Source organism: Pristis pectinata, chromosome 4, assembly GCF_009764475.1.
Source record: "Pristis pectinata isolate sPriPec2 chromosome 4, sPriPec2.1.pri, whole genome shotgun sequence".
Taxonomy (NCBI): domain Eukaryota; kingdom Metazoa; phylum Chordata; class Chondrichthyes; order Rhinopristiformes; family Pristidae; genus Pristis; species Pristis pectinata.
This window is the reverse complement of record NC_067408.1, coordinates 89,631,845-89,648,560: the sequence shown is the minus strand read 5'-3', so window position 1 is coordinate 89,648,560 and position 16,716 is coordinate 89,631,845. Positions and strand designations below refer to the sequence as shown.

The window sequence follows — 16,716 nt, the reverse complement described above, 5'->3', positions numbered from 1 at the left end:
ATGCAGTTTGCATGCCAGATTGCTGGAGACTACCACACACCTCGGTGCAGCATAGAAGGTAACAAATTCCTTGGCACGTCCCCATGTAATTGTGCTGACGGCTATAGATTATTTCCTTTATGTTACCGTGATGTGGAACAAACCACATCAGATGCAAAAGACCCGGATTTTTTATATTTCTTTGCCAGTGAACTCTGAGCCAGTGAAATTCTCAGAGACAGCAATTATGAGTTTTAAATACTTAGAGATTGAGTTACTCACAATGTCAAGTGGGGTAGAAAGAAACACATTATTTTATTTAATTGCATTTAAATACAAATTTGGTAGGAAAAATAGAAAGCTTATTTTTATGGTGAGAGATTGGGCAACATTGATACTCAGAAGGATCTGAGCATTCTTGTACAAAGTGCAAGTGCGGGAAGCAGGTAGAAAAACAATGGAATACCAGCCTTAATTACACTCACCCCATTCCTTGGCATTTTTCCATACTCTTATATTGTTGTTCCTTTCTCTATTTCCTTTTAAACAAGATAATGGATCCTGCTTTCACTGCTCTTCCTAGTTCAGAACTTATTAATGCCTTCGTCACTTCCTCCAAGTGGAAACTAATTCCTGAGATTCTCCTTTTGGAGATGATTTTAAATTTATGCCCTCCAAGTTAGGAACCAGAGGGTAAGATCACATTTGCCCATCAAACCATCAAAACCCAATGTGATGCTGTATGTTAAATTACAATTAAATCTATTTCTAATGGAATTAAATAAAAATAACTTCTCCAGTTTCTCTTAATGTCGTTTGATTCTTGTTTTGTTTCAGCAAACATGTCTTGCACTTCTCAAAATGCCAAATCCGAACTATTCTAACTATGGCCTGACCCAATATATGGAAATGATTGGCACCAGTTCTTTGGCCTTAATACTCTTAGCTCCATTTAGAAAATCTTGGATCCTTTATGCTTATCTTTTATAATTCAGTAGGCAAGCTGCTATGTACAGAATTTTAAACAGTGCTGTTTTTATAATCTATTAAAGCTTTGGTTGAATACATGTATATTTTTATAACACACCACTGTTTACGTTCCTGGGCTACATCAGAAATATTACTTATCCTCAAATGCATGACCTCGTATTGCTCCACATCAAATGCAACATAGCATTTTTCTATCTTTCCAATCTGTATGCAACTCCTGAATTCATCTACAGTATTCTTGAGAGTCGATCATTCCCCCAATTTCTGTGCCATCTGCTGGTTATGATAATACTCCCTTACACCAAAGTTCAGAGCAATGAGAGGAGAAATCATAACAAGTAACAGATCACTATTTACATCTTCTGGCCTTACATAAATATGAATTGATCACCCTTTCTTGGATCAAAGTTAATGGAAGGGCTTTGATCAGGAATAATGTAATACTTTGAATGTACTGTTTATACCTGAAGAGGCTGACTTATATATAAACATTGCTTTATGATTCAGGTTGGAAATGTGACATTTTGGATTGATTTTATTCTGGTGTAGGAGAAAGGAGCAAGAGGTTGGCAAAAGTGAGCAAAAAGATGCACTTATGGGTTATTAAACAAGATGCTCAATGTAGCTTTTTCATAAGATTTAAACAGCATAAATATAATCATCAAAATACAACTTCAGCGATTGTGCAGGTAAATTTCAGTGATGCTTAGTTTTACACGCAAAGGATTAAAACATTCAAAATGTTTGTTACATTTCAAATTGTGCTTTGAGATTTCTAGGCAGGATAATACTGGTTCCTGATGTCAGATTAATCTACCTTAATTTGAGTTATATACAGCTAAAGGGCTGAAGTGATGTTAAAACAGATTGGGTTAACAAGATGGTGCAGGAAAACATTGGTGTATCAAGACAAAGCAGATGAGAGCTAACATTCTGCAGCACAATGAGTTCATTTATGGGAAAAGAAGAAAATTGAGTCACCTAAATGACCAGATTCAACACTGCAGTAACACAACAGTTTTAGTTTATCTGTTCGAGACACATCTTGCTGGTGAGACCAGCATTTTATGCCCATTTTTAACCCATCTTTGAAGGTAATGCTGGGCTGTCTTCATAAACATCAGTTAATGTGAGAGATCACTGGCAAGGTCAGCTTTAAATTCCCCTGCCTAATTATCTTCTGAAGAGGGTCATTCCACAGTGCTCTTGGCTACAGTTCCTGTATTTAGGCTGGGCAACATGAAGGAAAAATAATACATCTCCAAATTGGGATGTAGTGCGAGTAGACAGAGAAGAGCCTGCTGCTGGTGTTTCCATGAATCTTGTCCTTCTCGGTGGCAGTGATCATGGCTTTGGGATATGCAGTCTAAAACACCATGGCAAAAATCACTGGACTGCAATTTATGGATGGTTCATGCTGCAGCTGCAGTGCACTGATGGAGGAGGGATTGAATATCTTGGGTGATGGATGGAAAAGAATAAGCTGGTGTAGGTTGGATGGCATTACCTTCTTGTTGGCACTGCAGAGTTTTACACTATATTTCTGACATGTCTTTCAGATGATGGAAATCATTAGGGAGTCAGGAAATGAGTCATTCACCACAGGATACCTATTAATGATGTGCCTTGGTTAGTTAACTTCCTAGTAAATGGTGACCACCAGGGTGAAAATATAAAAAAAAAACAGATGCTGGGAATCTGAAATAGAACATGCAGTAGGGTCAGGCAGCATCTGAGGAAAGAGAAACAGTTACTATTTCTGGTCTGTTACCTTTGCTCATTTCTGGTGAAGGACCTCCAATGTAAAGAGGTTAACTCTTGTTTCTCTTTCCAAAGATCTGGCTCACCTGTTGACTGTTTCCAATTTTGTCTTTTATTGTGACCAGAATTTTAATTGGAAAAAAATTATGATGGTAGTACTGTTGAATGTCAAGGGGAAGGTGTTTGCACTGTCATTGCAGAAAGTAGTACTGCCTGGCATAAATATTAATAGCAAAAATAATACTGATATCTCAGATTTAACTAAGGAAGGAGGACAACCATCTATTTGGTTAACCAGTTGATTTGAAAGTATATCATGTAGTTAAAAGTGCTTTAAAAAAATGTAAAAATAGTTAATCTTTGCACAGTAATAAAGATACAGTGGCATGCAAAAGTTTGGGCACTCCTGGTCAAAATATCTGTTACTGTGAATAGCTAAGTGAGTGGAAGATTAACTTTATGACTTTTGGAAATTAGGTCAAGATGACGTATTCCTTTAATATTTTAAGCAAGATTACTTTTTTATTTCCATCTTTTCCTTTTTTGTTATTTTGAAACTGTAAAAGGGCCCAAAGCAAAAAAGTTTGGGCACCCTGCATGGTCAGTACTTAGTAACACCGCCTTTTACAAGCTGTGATACTTGCCATCGCTTTCTGTAGCTAGCTAAGAATCTTTCAGTTCTTGCTTGGGGGATTTTAGCCCATTCTTCCTTGTAAAAGGCTTCTAGTTCTGTGAGATTCTTGGGCCATCTTGCATGCACTGCTCTTTTGAAGTCTATCCACAGATTTTTGATGATTTTTAGGTCGGGGGACTGCGAGGGCCATGGCAAAACCTTCAGCTTGTGCCTCTTGAGATAGTCCATTGTGGATTCTGAGGTATGTTTAGGATCATTATCCTGTTGTAGAAGCCATCCTCTTTTCACCTTCAGCTTTTTTTTTACAGACGGTGTGATGTTTGCTTCTAGAATTTGCTGGTATTTAATTGAATTCATTCTTCCCTCTACCAGTGAAATGTTCCCCGTGCCACTGGCTGCAACACAAACCCAAAGCATGATTGATCCATCCCCGTGCTTAACAGTTAGAGGTGTTCTTTTCAGGAAATTCTGCACCCTCTTTTCTCCAAACTTTCCTGCATCCTCACCACAAAATTCAGTGTCAGAAGTTTGCAAAGGAACATCTGAACAAGCCTGATGCATTTTGGAAACAAGTCCTGTGGACTGATGAAGTTAAAATAGAACTTTTTGGCCGCAATGTGCAAAGGTATGTTTGGAGAAAAAAGGTGCAGAATTTCATGAAAAGGACACCTCTCCAACTGTTAAGCACAGGGGTGGATCGATCATGCTTTGGGCTTGTGTTGCAGCCAGTGGCACGGGGAACATTTCACTGGTAGAGGGAAGAATGAATTCAATTAAATACCAGCAAATTCTAGAAGCAAACATCACACCGTCTGTAAAAAAAAAAGCTGAAGGTGAAAAGAGGATGGCTTCTACAACAGGATAACGATCCTAAACGCACCTCAAAATCCACAATGGACTACCTCAAGAGGTACAAGCTGAAGGTTTTGCCATGGCCCTCGCTGTCCCCCGACCTAAACATCATCGAAAAATCTGTGGATAGACCTCAAAAGAGCAGTGCATGCAAGACGGCCCAAGAATCTCACAGAACTAGAAGCCTTTTGCAAGGAAGAATGGGTGAAAATCCCTCAAACAAGAATTGAAAGACTCTTAGCTGGCTACAGAAAGCACTTACAAGCTGTGATACTTGCCAAAGGGGGTGTTACTAAGCACTGACCATGCAGGGTGCCCAAACTTTTGCTTCAGGCCCTTTTCCTTTTGTTATTTTGAAACTGTAAAAGATGGAAATAAAAAAGTAATCTTGCTTAAAATATTAAAGAAATGTGTCATCTTTAACTTTATGCCTTTTGGAAATCAGGTCATCTTTTACTCACTTAGCTATTCACAGTAACAGAAGTTTTGACCAGGGGTGCCCAAACTTTTGCATGCCACTGTATATTAGTCATCAATTCCTCTCTCAAGACAAGTGTTGTCTTAGGTATGTTTGAACCTTCAGTTGATTCAGGTTCTAGTAATCTGAATAATTGGTATTATTAGCAGGAAAACAACAGTAGAACAAAGCCAAACCCCAAAATTTTCAAACTAAAGCTTTGTTACCAAGAAACGTTGCAAGTAATATCAGAATTTATTGGGAGATGAAGAACATATTTACAAATATTATATGTAACAATCTCCACTACAAAACCATGAGGCAAGTTATTACAGTATTGACTCATTTACAAGGCACATTTAAAAATATCTTAAAGTCTTGTGGAGTGCCATCGGTTTTCATTCCAGCTATTACACCTTGTGTCTTAAATCATAATTGTACCTGAGGACATAAAACAAGACAGTAACCAAATGTCCAAACAAAATACAATACAGGAGATACACACTAGCTTGATCAAGTGAGGCTGATTGAAATCATACTGTTTGTAACCAAAAGCTAGTTGTAGTTCAGATGCAGCTAACTTATTAATTTGGTCTAAAGAGTTAATCATTTAGTTGTTGGAGCAAAAGTTAAATGTACTTTTGTTTTCTCCTCTGTAAATCCTGTGTAAAAATGATTAAAGTGACATGAAATACATGAATGAACCTAATGCATCTTTCAGGTGAAATAGGACATGCAGTAGGGTCAGGCAGCATCTGAGGAAAGAGAAACAGTTACTATTTCTGGTCTGTGACCTTTGCTCATTTCTGGCCATTTTTACACAGAGGATTTACCGAGAGAAAACAAGAGTACAAGGAACAGCAACAGATTTAAACAGATGAAAAAACTCAATTATGTCATAGGCTGCAGAGAAACAATATGGGTAGGTAAATCCTCAGCTTATTGATTTGCATTCTGAATGATTAGCCTAAGTATTTAGTTGATTGATTATTGTTTTTAATAATGTGTTCTTTACTAGTTAAGTTTTCTATTAGCTGAAGTTACAGCTTTAAAAATATTAAATAATTGTTAATCAAATCAATGAGCTCAGAGTTTGAGACCAAGAGAGGCTGGCGTCACTTGGTGCACACTCGAAGCTGACTGTTTTATTATAGCACGTTCAGGAAGTGGTCACTTCACAGCCACTGAATACAAGAGGAGAGTGAATACATGGCCATAGGAGACTTCAAAGAGGCAACAAAAGAGACTTTGAGACTTTTTCCCAGTGCGACAATGGCGGACATAATTTTTAAGGTGATTGGAGGAAGGTACAAGGGGGATGTCAGGGGTAAGTGTTTTTTTTTTAAATACAGAGTGGTGAGTGCATGGAACACATTGCTGGCAGAGGTTGTGGGGGCAGGGACATTTAAGAGACTCTTAGACACATGAATGATAGAAAAATAGGGGGCTATGTGGGAGGGAAGGGTTAGATAGATCTTAGAGCAGGATAAAATATCAGGCACAACATTGTGGACAGAAACCCTCATCACATAAGTATTTGGACATGAATTTGAAGAGCTGTAAACTACAAGGCTACAGCCCTAATACTCAAGTATGGGAACATGCTGGGTTGCCCTTTTTCAACTGGTCTGGACACAGTGGGTCATATGGCCTCCTCCTAATTCATAAATGTTCTATGATTTTATGATCTGATGAAAGGAAAATTGCCGTGAAACATGAACTTTTTGCCCCTCTTCAGACATTGCCAGCATCTGAAGATTACCAGCATTTTGTCTTTATTTCAGCTTTCTAGTATCTGCAGTATTCAAATTGGTAAAAATAAATGGAGAAATCTACGTAGGAGATTCTACGTAGTTAGGGCCATGGCAGCTGAAGATTCTGCTGCAATTTATTTGTTAAGGGAGGGACAGAAAGAGGATTTCACTGATTCAAGTTGGAGGAATAGAACACTTCACAAAGGATAAAGGCCTGAACGAGACTGCAGAGGTTAGAAGCAGCAGTTCTATGGGCAGCACTATGGAGGATCCAATGCACAAGGACAAGAAGTGTGTTCATAGAATGATGAGACTAACAGTCAGTGTAATGATAGATAGGTAGGATTTAACAGAGTTAATAGAGGAGGTGTTTTTGGAGAAATTGTAACAGGAAATGTACTTAATCAGTAAAGCTGAAGAGAGCAAACAGGCAAGTGCTGAGAGCTTGGTAAGGGCAGAAGCAGACTACATTGGACATGAAATGAAACAAATTAATACAGAAAATAGATTTACTGAATTTGTAGAAACGTAATTTTGAAAATCACTATTCTAACTTGTAGAACACCAGTAAGTTTCTATTTATGACTTTGTATGTGAAAAGTCATCTTAAGTTCAGAGCCTAGCATTTATAACGACTCAAGTACATAGTTAGTATGCAAACTTTACCATGGCAAATACTTACTTTGCGATACGGATCAGCTGTATACCACCAGCACAGCCCAAAAAAAAGTTTACAGCAAACAAACTCCAGGTCTTGGGAATAATCACAAGAGAGTATCTCGACCAAATCAAGCCTGTTGAACATACAAATTGTTACTTTTCATTTGCAGTTTATATCAAAGTATACAAAATCCATCACAAAGCATAAAATCAGAACACACCACTGGTCCTTATTCTAATGAAAGGTCATGTTTCTGTTTAATCTGCAGGATAAATATAGAGGCACTGCTTGTCCTGACCAGAGAATTCTGAACATGGGGCAAAATTTCAGGATAAAGCGTCAATCTTTCTCACAAGAAGTCTTTGAAATTCTTTACCTGAGCTGTGTATGAGAGTCTAAAAATGGAGCAACAAATTGATTTTTGGACTCCTAGAGAGAGATTCGTGGATCAGACACGTAAGTGGAGTTGATGATTAGCTGTAACCTTTTGAATGGTGAAGCAAGCTTACGGGGCTGTATGACCTTCTGGCCCTTTTCTTAGTTAAAACAAACTTCTGGTTGTCATTTTAGAATGACTACTCAAATATTTAACATTATATGAACTCTCCATCTGCTCCCAAAGCATATCCCGATTTTTCTTACATTAGGTGATAATTTTTTTTTAATGATAGGGAAAATATAAAAATTAGATTTTGCAAGGAAATGCCAAACATTCTGTGAGCAACTGCCAGCGTTTCTCTGTGCAATGCTGGAAAGTTTGAGATATCTACTCATCCATGCAATAATGCAAAGTCTCAAAATTCCTAACAGGCTTTTGCAGTGTTTTTCACAACCACTCTTCCACTGGACCCTGGTGGAGCATAAAATTGCAATCATTCCCTAGTATTTATGCCAGAGAATCCTCTCAAAGAACCCAAGCCAGGTTGGAACTGATGCAAGGAATTCTCCTCCATTCCAGCTGCAAGGAATTAAAGCTCTTAATATTTAAAAAAATATTGTCTTTTAGATTTTTAAAATTTAATGCTATCAATTTTTTTTTAAATGTTTCTGAATGTCAGAGAATCTACAAAGTTCCCACCAATTGAATGCAAATAGGGTAATTACAAAATTAATCCAGAGATTGATGGCAAGTGTGGACATTTTGGTATTGGTTTATTATTGTCACTTGTACCGAGTGAAAAGCTTGTCTTGCATACCGATTGTACAGGTCAATTCATTACACAGACACTGACAACACTTCCACTGACAACAAAATCTGAGGCATAACATTTATATTAACCAGCAGAACAAAGTGTTTTGAAGTAGACCATAGCTTAGTAAGGCAAAGGTTAGATTACCCACTTCAGAGTTCTTTCATTCAGTTACATTTCTAAGGAATTACTTCCCATGCAAAGAGTTGGGAGGGCGAGGGGAGGTCGAGGGGGAGTGAAGAATAGAAGTTCCAAGTTGGTTCAAATAATTCTGGGTCATTACTTGGCAACAAAAGCAAATCAGCATCTCATCCAAAGGCTGGAATCAAAGGGTGCAATAAACTTTAAACTGAATACATTACAAAAAATAAAATAAAACTTTACAATACCTGTGGCACAGAGCACTCCTGATTGAGCTGGACTGAGTTTGTCTGCAGGCCTGGCCAGATCAGCTAATCCTGCAATGACTAAACTCTGTATACACAGAGTAGAGAGAAAAAAAATTACAGTTCTTTAAGATTTTTTTTAAAACTAAAGATAGTTACTTATTTTTCCAATGTTAGGAAAATGACTTTGCCAGATTCAAAGATTTTTTCTCTCCCCCAATCATTTCATGTCCTGGCGCATCCACATGACATTACATCATGCAAGGCCCCGCTGTTGCATAGCGGGGCCTTGTTATTTGGGACTAAAATGTCAAAGTAGGGGAGCAGAAATCAGATCTGTAGTTGGTATACGTGTAAGTGGCAAATGTGAGTGCTTCTTGCTGCCAGCAAATTCTAGTCCAGTATTCTCAAAAAAGTGTATTGTTCTGCTTTTTGGTTTCTAAAAAGTTTGTTTAGTTCTAGGCTATCCCTTAGTAGGAAAGGAGAAAGAAACAGACTGCATAGGTTGATTTGGTGAGGAGTGCATTTCACTGAGCAAGATGGTTAAACAGACTTCCATCCACCTCGCTATAGTTTTTCCAATAAATCCACTGTTAGTCCTCTTAATTGAATGGTCAATCTTTCTTTGCTAACTTTCAATCACATCTAAAAGTTGCAACTAATCTGGGACAACTAAACATTTGTGGGTATACTTCATGACAACTCATGGGCATTATATTTTTGTTGTAATAAGGATTTAAGGTGACTGTCTATCTTACAGTATCTTAATGTTACAATTAACTTTAGCATTCTTAGTTTCTGGAATTGGACAGAATCCAGGCATTAATTGAGATTAATTAGAACAGGTTTAAAAATCCAGTTCATTTGTTTAAATTCTGTGGTAATATTGTTACTGAATTATAGTTGTGTTACCATGACAGTCAAATCCTTTGTATCTGTTGTATCAATACAATGGAGACAAAAAATTCTGCAGATGCTGGAACAATACACAAAAAGTGCTGGAGGAACTCAGCAGGTCAGGCAGCATCCATGGTGGGAAATAAACAATCCTCACCTACCACCCCATGAGCCTCCGTATCCAACACATCATTCTCTGCAACTTCTGCCACCTGCAATGTGATCCTACCACCAGGCACATCTTCCCCTCTCTCCGCTTTCCGTAGGGACCGCTCTCTGAGACTCCCTTGTCCACTCGTCCCTCCCCATTGATAACCCCCCTGGCACTTATGCCTGCAACAAGTGCTACACTTGTCCCTACACCTCCTCCCTCACCACCATTCAGGGTCCCAGACAATCTTTTCAGGTGAGGCAGTGCCTCACCTGAGAGTCTGAGGGTGTCATTTATTGCAGCCGGTGAGACCCGACTCGGATTGGGTGACCTCTTCGTCGAGCACCTTTGCTCCATCCGTCGCAACAGCCAGAACCTCCTGGTGGCCACCCACTTCAATTCCACATCCCACTTCCATACTGACATGTCTATCCATGGCCTCCTCTACAGCAACGCTGAGGCCAGATGCAGGTTGGAGGAGCAACACCTCATATTCCACCTTGGGAGTCTCCAACCTGATGGCCTTAACATTGATTTCTTTAACTTCTGGTAACCCCACCCCTTCTTTTTCACCTCCCCTCCCACCCCACTCCTTTGTCTTCCCTTATCCCTATGGCTCCCTTCTCCCCCCTCCCCCCCATCCTTTATTCCATGGTCCACTGCCCTCTCCTATCAGATTCCTCCTTCTTCAGCCCTTTGCCTCTTCTACCCATCACCTCCCAGCTTGTTACATCTTCTCCCCCCCCCACCTGGACTCGCCTATCCCCTGCCTGCATGTCTTCCTGCCCCCCCCTTCTATTCCTGGCTTCTGCCCTCTTCCTTTCCAGTCCTGACGAGGGGTCTCGGCCCGAAACGTTGACTGTTTATTTCCCTCTATAGATGCTGCCTGACCTGCTGAATTCCTCCAGCACTTTTTTGCATATCGTATCAATACAATGACTGTGCCATTTGCAATTTGTCACAAAGCTCAATTTGACATATTAACACCAGAAAGTTCTGGAGTAAGTTAAAAATAAGCTCTATTGGCAAAAGACTAAAATTTAGAGCATACATTAATTTTGACATATCAGGAAATTCCAGATCAGGGTAATCACACCAAACATACAAGAAGTGTACTGCTCAAGATCAGTCACAATATCTGGGAATTATGCTGATGAGCTAAGATCTCCAGATTGTTTGTAACTTAATGTACTCACCCACTTCATAATTGGTGCCCAGAAAAAAACAGTACGAGGACCTGGAAACAAGATAAACAAAATTAAGTAATAACGACTATTATTTTCGAGATGAAATTTAATAGAATTCTTTAAGGCAATTGTGTAGAACAATGCAAATTGAAATAGGGTAGATTGCCAATACAAGACAGGTTATCAGAACATTCCTTGGGGGGGGGGGGGGGGGGGGGGCGCAGAAATGGTGGGAACCCACATGACCCTGGCTATCTCCAAATATTCATTTATTCCAAGGGGTTGAGTCAAACGTATAATTGATAACAACATACAATAATTTCAGGAGAGACTTTAAAAGTGACCATTTGAGTCAGGATACTGAAAAAGTTCTCTTATGAATCTATTATTATTCTTGAAAAAAAACAATTATTCTTGAACTTTAAACAACATACTTTTGCCAGCCAAAAAAAATTGCTCAGATTCCTCCACCAAGCAAACAGCAGAATTAGAAATAGTCATCTGAAAATTATGATGCAGCAGCTGTAGCGATTCTACCAGCCAGATTTTTACAACACTAGCAGGAGGTCATGCTCAACAACAAACCAAATGAAATAAACCTACGCTTTTTTCCCCCCCCAGAATCAGTATTGTAAGCTTGCTGTAAAGTGCATTTTATACAGTAATCAGTAACGTCAGCTCTATATTTTATACATATGCATGGACACACCCAGGTAACAGCCACACCAGCATTAGAAATGTAAACATGTGATAGTAATAATCATAAGGCATGTAAAAAATAAAAGGCTTTAATTCCCTTGTTTTTAAAATAACCCTGGATTTTCATCTGAAAACATGGAGCTTTAATTAAAACCATTTTGTGATACAATTAGACTGAAATAATTATACAAGCAAATCAAAAGGATTGTTAAGATAATTCATGAAACAATCTCAAATAATTTTATATTGTAAAGCCACCTACAAACTTAGAAGAAATTAAGTTAGAAATAATCTGTTTGTCTAACAGAAATAATTCTCACATATTAGTTTTGAAAAAACTTGAAAAAAGAGGCAAACAAAAATATTATGATTTGGAAGAACAAATATGTAGACAAATAGCAATAGAGTTGGTGATTTTAACTTTCCCAATACTGACTGGCAATGCCTGTCAATTGTATAATTATTTGTATACAACTTGTATAATTATTTCAATCTAATTGTGATCACAAAGCAGTTTTAATTAAAGTTCCATGTTTTCAGATGAAATTCCAGGGTTTTTTAAAAACTCAAAAGAATTAAAACCTTTTAATTTTTTCATGCCTTATGATTATTACTATCACATGTTTACAATGCCAGTCAATATTGGGAAAGAGGAAAGATTGTTCACACTGGAGTGCAGGAAGCTGAGGGTGACCTTGAGGTTTATGAAATTATGAGGGGCAAAAGATAGAATAGATAGTCACAATATTTTTCCCCCAAGGGTGGGAGAGTCTAAAACTAGAGGACGTAGGTTTAAGCTGAGAGGGGAAATATTTAAGAGATTGGAGGGGCAAAAGGGAAGTCTTTGTGTGGAACCAGGGGATATGTGTAGCATCTTGAATGAATACTTTGTGTCAGTATTCACCAGAGAGAAGGATGGGAGGATGGAGAGTTAGGGTAGGTGTATGCTGACAGTTTGGAACATGTGTATCAGGAAAAAGTAAGTTTTAGAGATATTGAGGCACATCAAGGTGTACAAATCCCTAGTGCCTGATAAAATCTATCCCAGGGCATTAAGGGAAGCAAGCAAGGAGATTGTTGGGGCTCCGATTGAGATTTTTTTCATTATCTTTAAGAGGAGAGGACAGCCAAGGTTGTTCTCATATTCAGGAAGGGCAGAAGGGATAAGGCAGGAAGCTACATGCTAGTGAGCCTTGCGTCAGTAGTAGCGAAACTATTGGGGAAAAATTCTTCGGGATAGGATTTATGATTACTTGGAGAGCCAGAGACTGATTGGGGGAGTCAGCACGGTTTGGTGCATGGGAAATCCTGCCTCACAAATCAGACTGTTTTTTTTTTGAGGATTTTACCAAGAAAATTGATGAAAGTAAGGCAGTACTGTACCTTAGCAAGGCTTTTGACAAGGTCACGCATGGTAGGATGGTACAGAAAGTTATGGCACATGGGGTCCAATGTGTTTTGGCAAACTGTATCCAAAATTGGCTTTGTGATAGGAGGCAGAGCTTGTTTTTCTGGCTGGAAGTCTGGAACCAGTGGTTATATACAAAGTAAATTTGCTGATAACAAGATTGATGGAATGGTAGATAGTGAGGGTGGTTGCTCAGGAACACAAAGGGACATAGATTAGTTGGAACATTGGGCAGATTAGTGGCAGGTGGAATTTAATCCAGACAAGTGTAAGGTAATGCATTCTGAGTCATCGGATACTAGTGGGCATATAGAGTAAATGGCAGGGTCCTAAAAGGTGTTGATCTACAGAGGAACCTTGGGGTACAAGTTCTTGGCTCCTTGAAATGGGGGGGGGAGACACACAAGTGGATGGGGTAGTGAAGTAAAAATTCAGCTACCTTGCCTTCATAGACAGGGATATTTAGTATAAGAGATGGGACATCATGAAGTAGCTGAATATCAAATATTGTGTGGAGTTCTGGTCACTGCACTCTAGAAAGGATGTTGTAGCATTAGAAAGAATGCACGAGGGATTCACCGGGATGTTGCCTGGAATGGAGGACTTTAGTTACAACAAGAGATTGAATAGGCTGGGATTGGTCTCGCTGGAGTGCAGGAGGCCGAGGGGTGACCTCATGGACGTTTATAAAATTATGATGGGTACGGATAGGGTAGATAGTCACAGTCTTTTTCCAAAAATAAGGGAGCCCAAAACTGGAGGATACAAGTTCGTGAGAAGGGAAATATTTAAAGGGTATCCGAGGGACAAAATTTTGCATGCAGAGCATATTGGGTGTAAGGAGCAAGCTGCCAGAAGAGTGGGTAAAGGCAAGTACAATTACGATGTTTAAGAAGTATTTGGACAGGTACATGCAGGGAAAGGAATAGAAGAATGTGGGCCAAATGCAGGAAAGTGGGATTAGCGTAGATAGGTATCTCAGTCAGGATGGATGTTAAGCAAAAGGGCCCGCTGTACGACTCTATGACAACCCTACTCATCCCTGAAGGTAACAGGCCATGTCGACAAGGTGAAGAACAGGTTAGATTGGATACTTTGCTTTATTGGCTGACAGCCAGAGAAGGATCAAATTAGAGCTGTATAAAACAGTGGTAATGGTACAACTAGTGTACAGCATAGCACTCTAGTCACCACGCCATAAAAAAGAATTTCCATTCATAATTCCAAGTTGAATCAGGCCAAACATATAACCTGAATGATCAGTTTTGCTGTTTCTGATAGTTCTAGCATTTTCTCTGTTACTGATATCAAGTTAACAGACACCCCCATTTCCATTCCACCCCCCCCCCCATTTTTCCCACTCTTTCTTAAATGTAACCTGATTTATTTGTTTCTTCAAATACAGGGAGGGCCATTCTAAATTTTAATGAATCCTTGAAGGTCAAATCCAATACATTTATTACCCCAATTGTCACCTGCGTTAAAACCCAGGAAGCAGGATATCAGGTCCAGTGCTGTTTTCTTATGAATACCATCTTTTTTCCCCAGTTTCTCATTCTCATCAGACTCCTGGTTTCCCACTAGTTCCAATTTGTTTGTCTTTTCTGGGCAGATCTTCTTTGTCTTTAGTGGGCATGTACAAAGATTTTTTTTAAAAAAAGTATCCTCAAATAGCTTGTGGGCTATTTAACACAGGGTTACTTTCTTAAGGAGAGGGACTGGATAAATTGGCAAGCAAAAGAAGTACATCCAATTAAAAGACTGACAATTCATTATAGCATGATGAGTATATAGTCACATGAACTCAGAAAAAAGCATCACAATAAGCTTCAAAGATACCTGAATGACCTGGAGCAATGGACAAGTCAATGATGATTTCTGATAAACTCTGGAAAATCACTACGTGCTATTCTCCAAAAGTAACAAGCACAAGGAACAGGATTCGAGGTTTGAACTGCTGTCAAAAACAGCAGAGAGTAGAAGTCCCTGAGCATACTTTCCAGAGGAATATGGCTTGACCATCGATAATATAACAGCCAGGGTATCAGCTTCGTGGGCCAGTTACGAGCCCTCTGAAGAAAGAAGCATAAAGGCAACTCCATAACTTTCCTCAGATAGTACAAAGCTTACATCTAGTCCTGGAATACAGACTGATGAATGCATTGCAAGTCCACCACAAACTGAAAGACGACAAAAACAACCTTCAATTAAACAAAGGACAAATGTATTTTCTCCCATGCTTTATCTACTCAACCTGTAAACATCAGTCAATTTCAAACCATGCAACTGGAGGGCAGAAGCAAGGAAGCAGGGGAAAAGAGAGATTGCATTTACAAGGTGAGGAAGAGAGGGAAGTGAAAGTGTTGCCATTTTGGACAAAGACCACAAGGAATGTTTGGAAGACTTTGCTTTGTTATAATGGATTTTTTTTAATGCTTGAAGGAAAATTGGTGTTTTTTTTGCTGAAGCACCACTAGGTTAAAAAAAAAGGTAGTGTGTAGCATCATGGTTTCTTGAAGATGCTTCCCAGACTTTCTCAAAGATGCTTGCTGAACAGCACATTGCAAGTGTGCTGGAATGTTGCTCCTTTTTCAAATCGTTCAATTTTGACTTAGGTACTTCAGTGTACACACACTTTATTAACAACTAAATAACGATTGGGCAAATGTATACAGGCCAAACGTAAGAAAAAGACTAATTTACAGACAAATGGGCGCAGAGGACACTTCAACCTCAAAACCTAAATAATATGCAAACGATATTCTTAGCAATGAACCGCGTTTCCAACTTGTTAATAACTTGGAGGACAAAGCTCAGTGCACAATATTATGAAAAGAATCGCAGAATAAACCACACAAACTTGACAAGATTGCACGATTTACCAATCTATGAAAAGGGGACCTTTTTAAACTTTGCCCCACCAGAATACTGGGGATAATTTTAGCCATTCGTTTAAAAAAAACAAAAAAAAATTGATTTTCTAAAGCAGAAAAAGGTCAACGTGCACTTTACGACGAATCAACGGGAAAGGCGAAAATTAAAATGTAGTCGATCTTCTCTTCCGCACCTAGTTAAACTCTTGTTACTTGGCATCAAGTAACATCCTAAAATGTGAAAACAGTAACCAGGAGGCCACATGCGGTTGAATATCAAAGATGTTGGAGATGCGGTTTCTGCAATATATATAGTCAGCAACGCGGAAAGCGCGCAGCAAACATTTGGTGGCGGCAGCACCATCCTCTCGCCGCCACACACAGGCATTCACCGCACCACAGCCGTTGGCACATCGTAAGCAAAACAAAACCCCCCACCAGGTCAGTACGCGCCGGTCGCAGCAGAAAGACATACATACCTGCGGGATGCTCATAAAATGGCCTCATCTTGGCAGGGAGCATTAATCCAATCTTGTCCAACACTCGGTGATAACTGGCTCTCAGACCGGCCACTGACATCTTCCACGCGTTTGTTGCAGCTAATGATCAATAAATATCTGGTCGAAATAATATAAAACGACGAGGATTACGGCATTCAATGTCTCAAAATCCCGCAAGACTCGTCCTACAAGTTTGTCCTTAACGCCCCTGAAGGAAACGGGCGACGTCTAACCAACACCACGGCGCCGGGCGTCCAACAGAACAGGGGAGGAGCCCGATGGCGCACAGGCGTAGGGTATCAACCTAACCTGTTCGTCACTGAAAACCCACCAGGGA

At 39.3% G+C, this 16,716-nt stretch overlaps 1 protein-coding gene across 1 annotated transcript; it reads right to left on the bottom strand.

Annotated features, from left to right (window-relative positions):
- Positions 1-4,909: 4,909 nt before the first annotated feature.
- mpc2b (mitochondrial pyruvate carrier 2b) lies at positions 4,910-16,689 on the bottom strand. The gene is made up of 5 exons (XM_052013318.1): positions 16,359-16,689; positions 10,909-10,949; positions 8,668-8,752; positions 7,110-7,221; positions 4,910-5,114 (listed from the first exon to the last, which is right to left on the bottom strand). The coding sequence occupies exons 1-5, from the start codon at positions 16,456-16,458 to the stop codon at positions 5,084-5,086; spliced, it is 369 nt and encodes a 122-aa protein (XP_051869278.1). The 5' UTR covers positions 16,459-16,689; the 3' UTR covers positions 4,910-5,083.
- Positions 16,690-16,716: the final 27 nt, after the last annotated feature.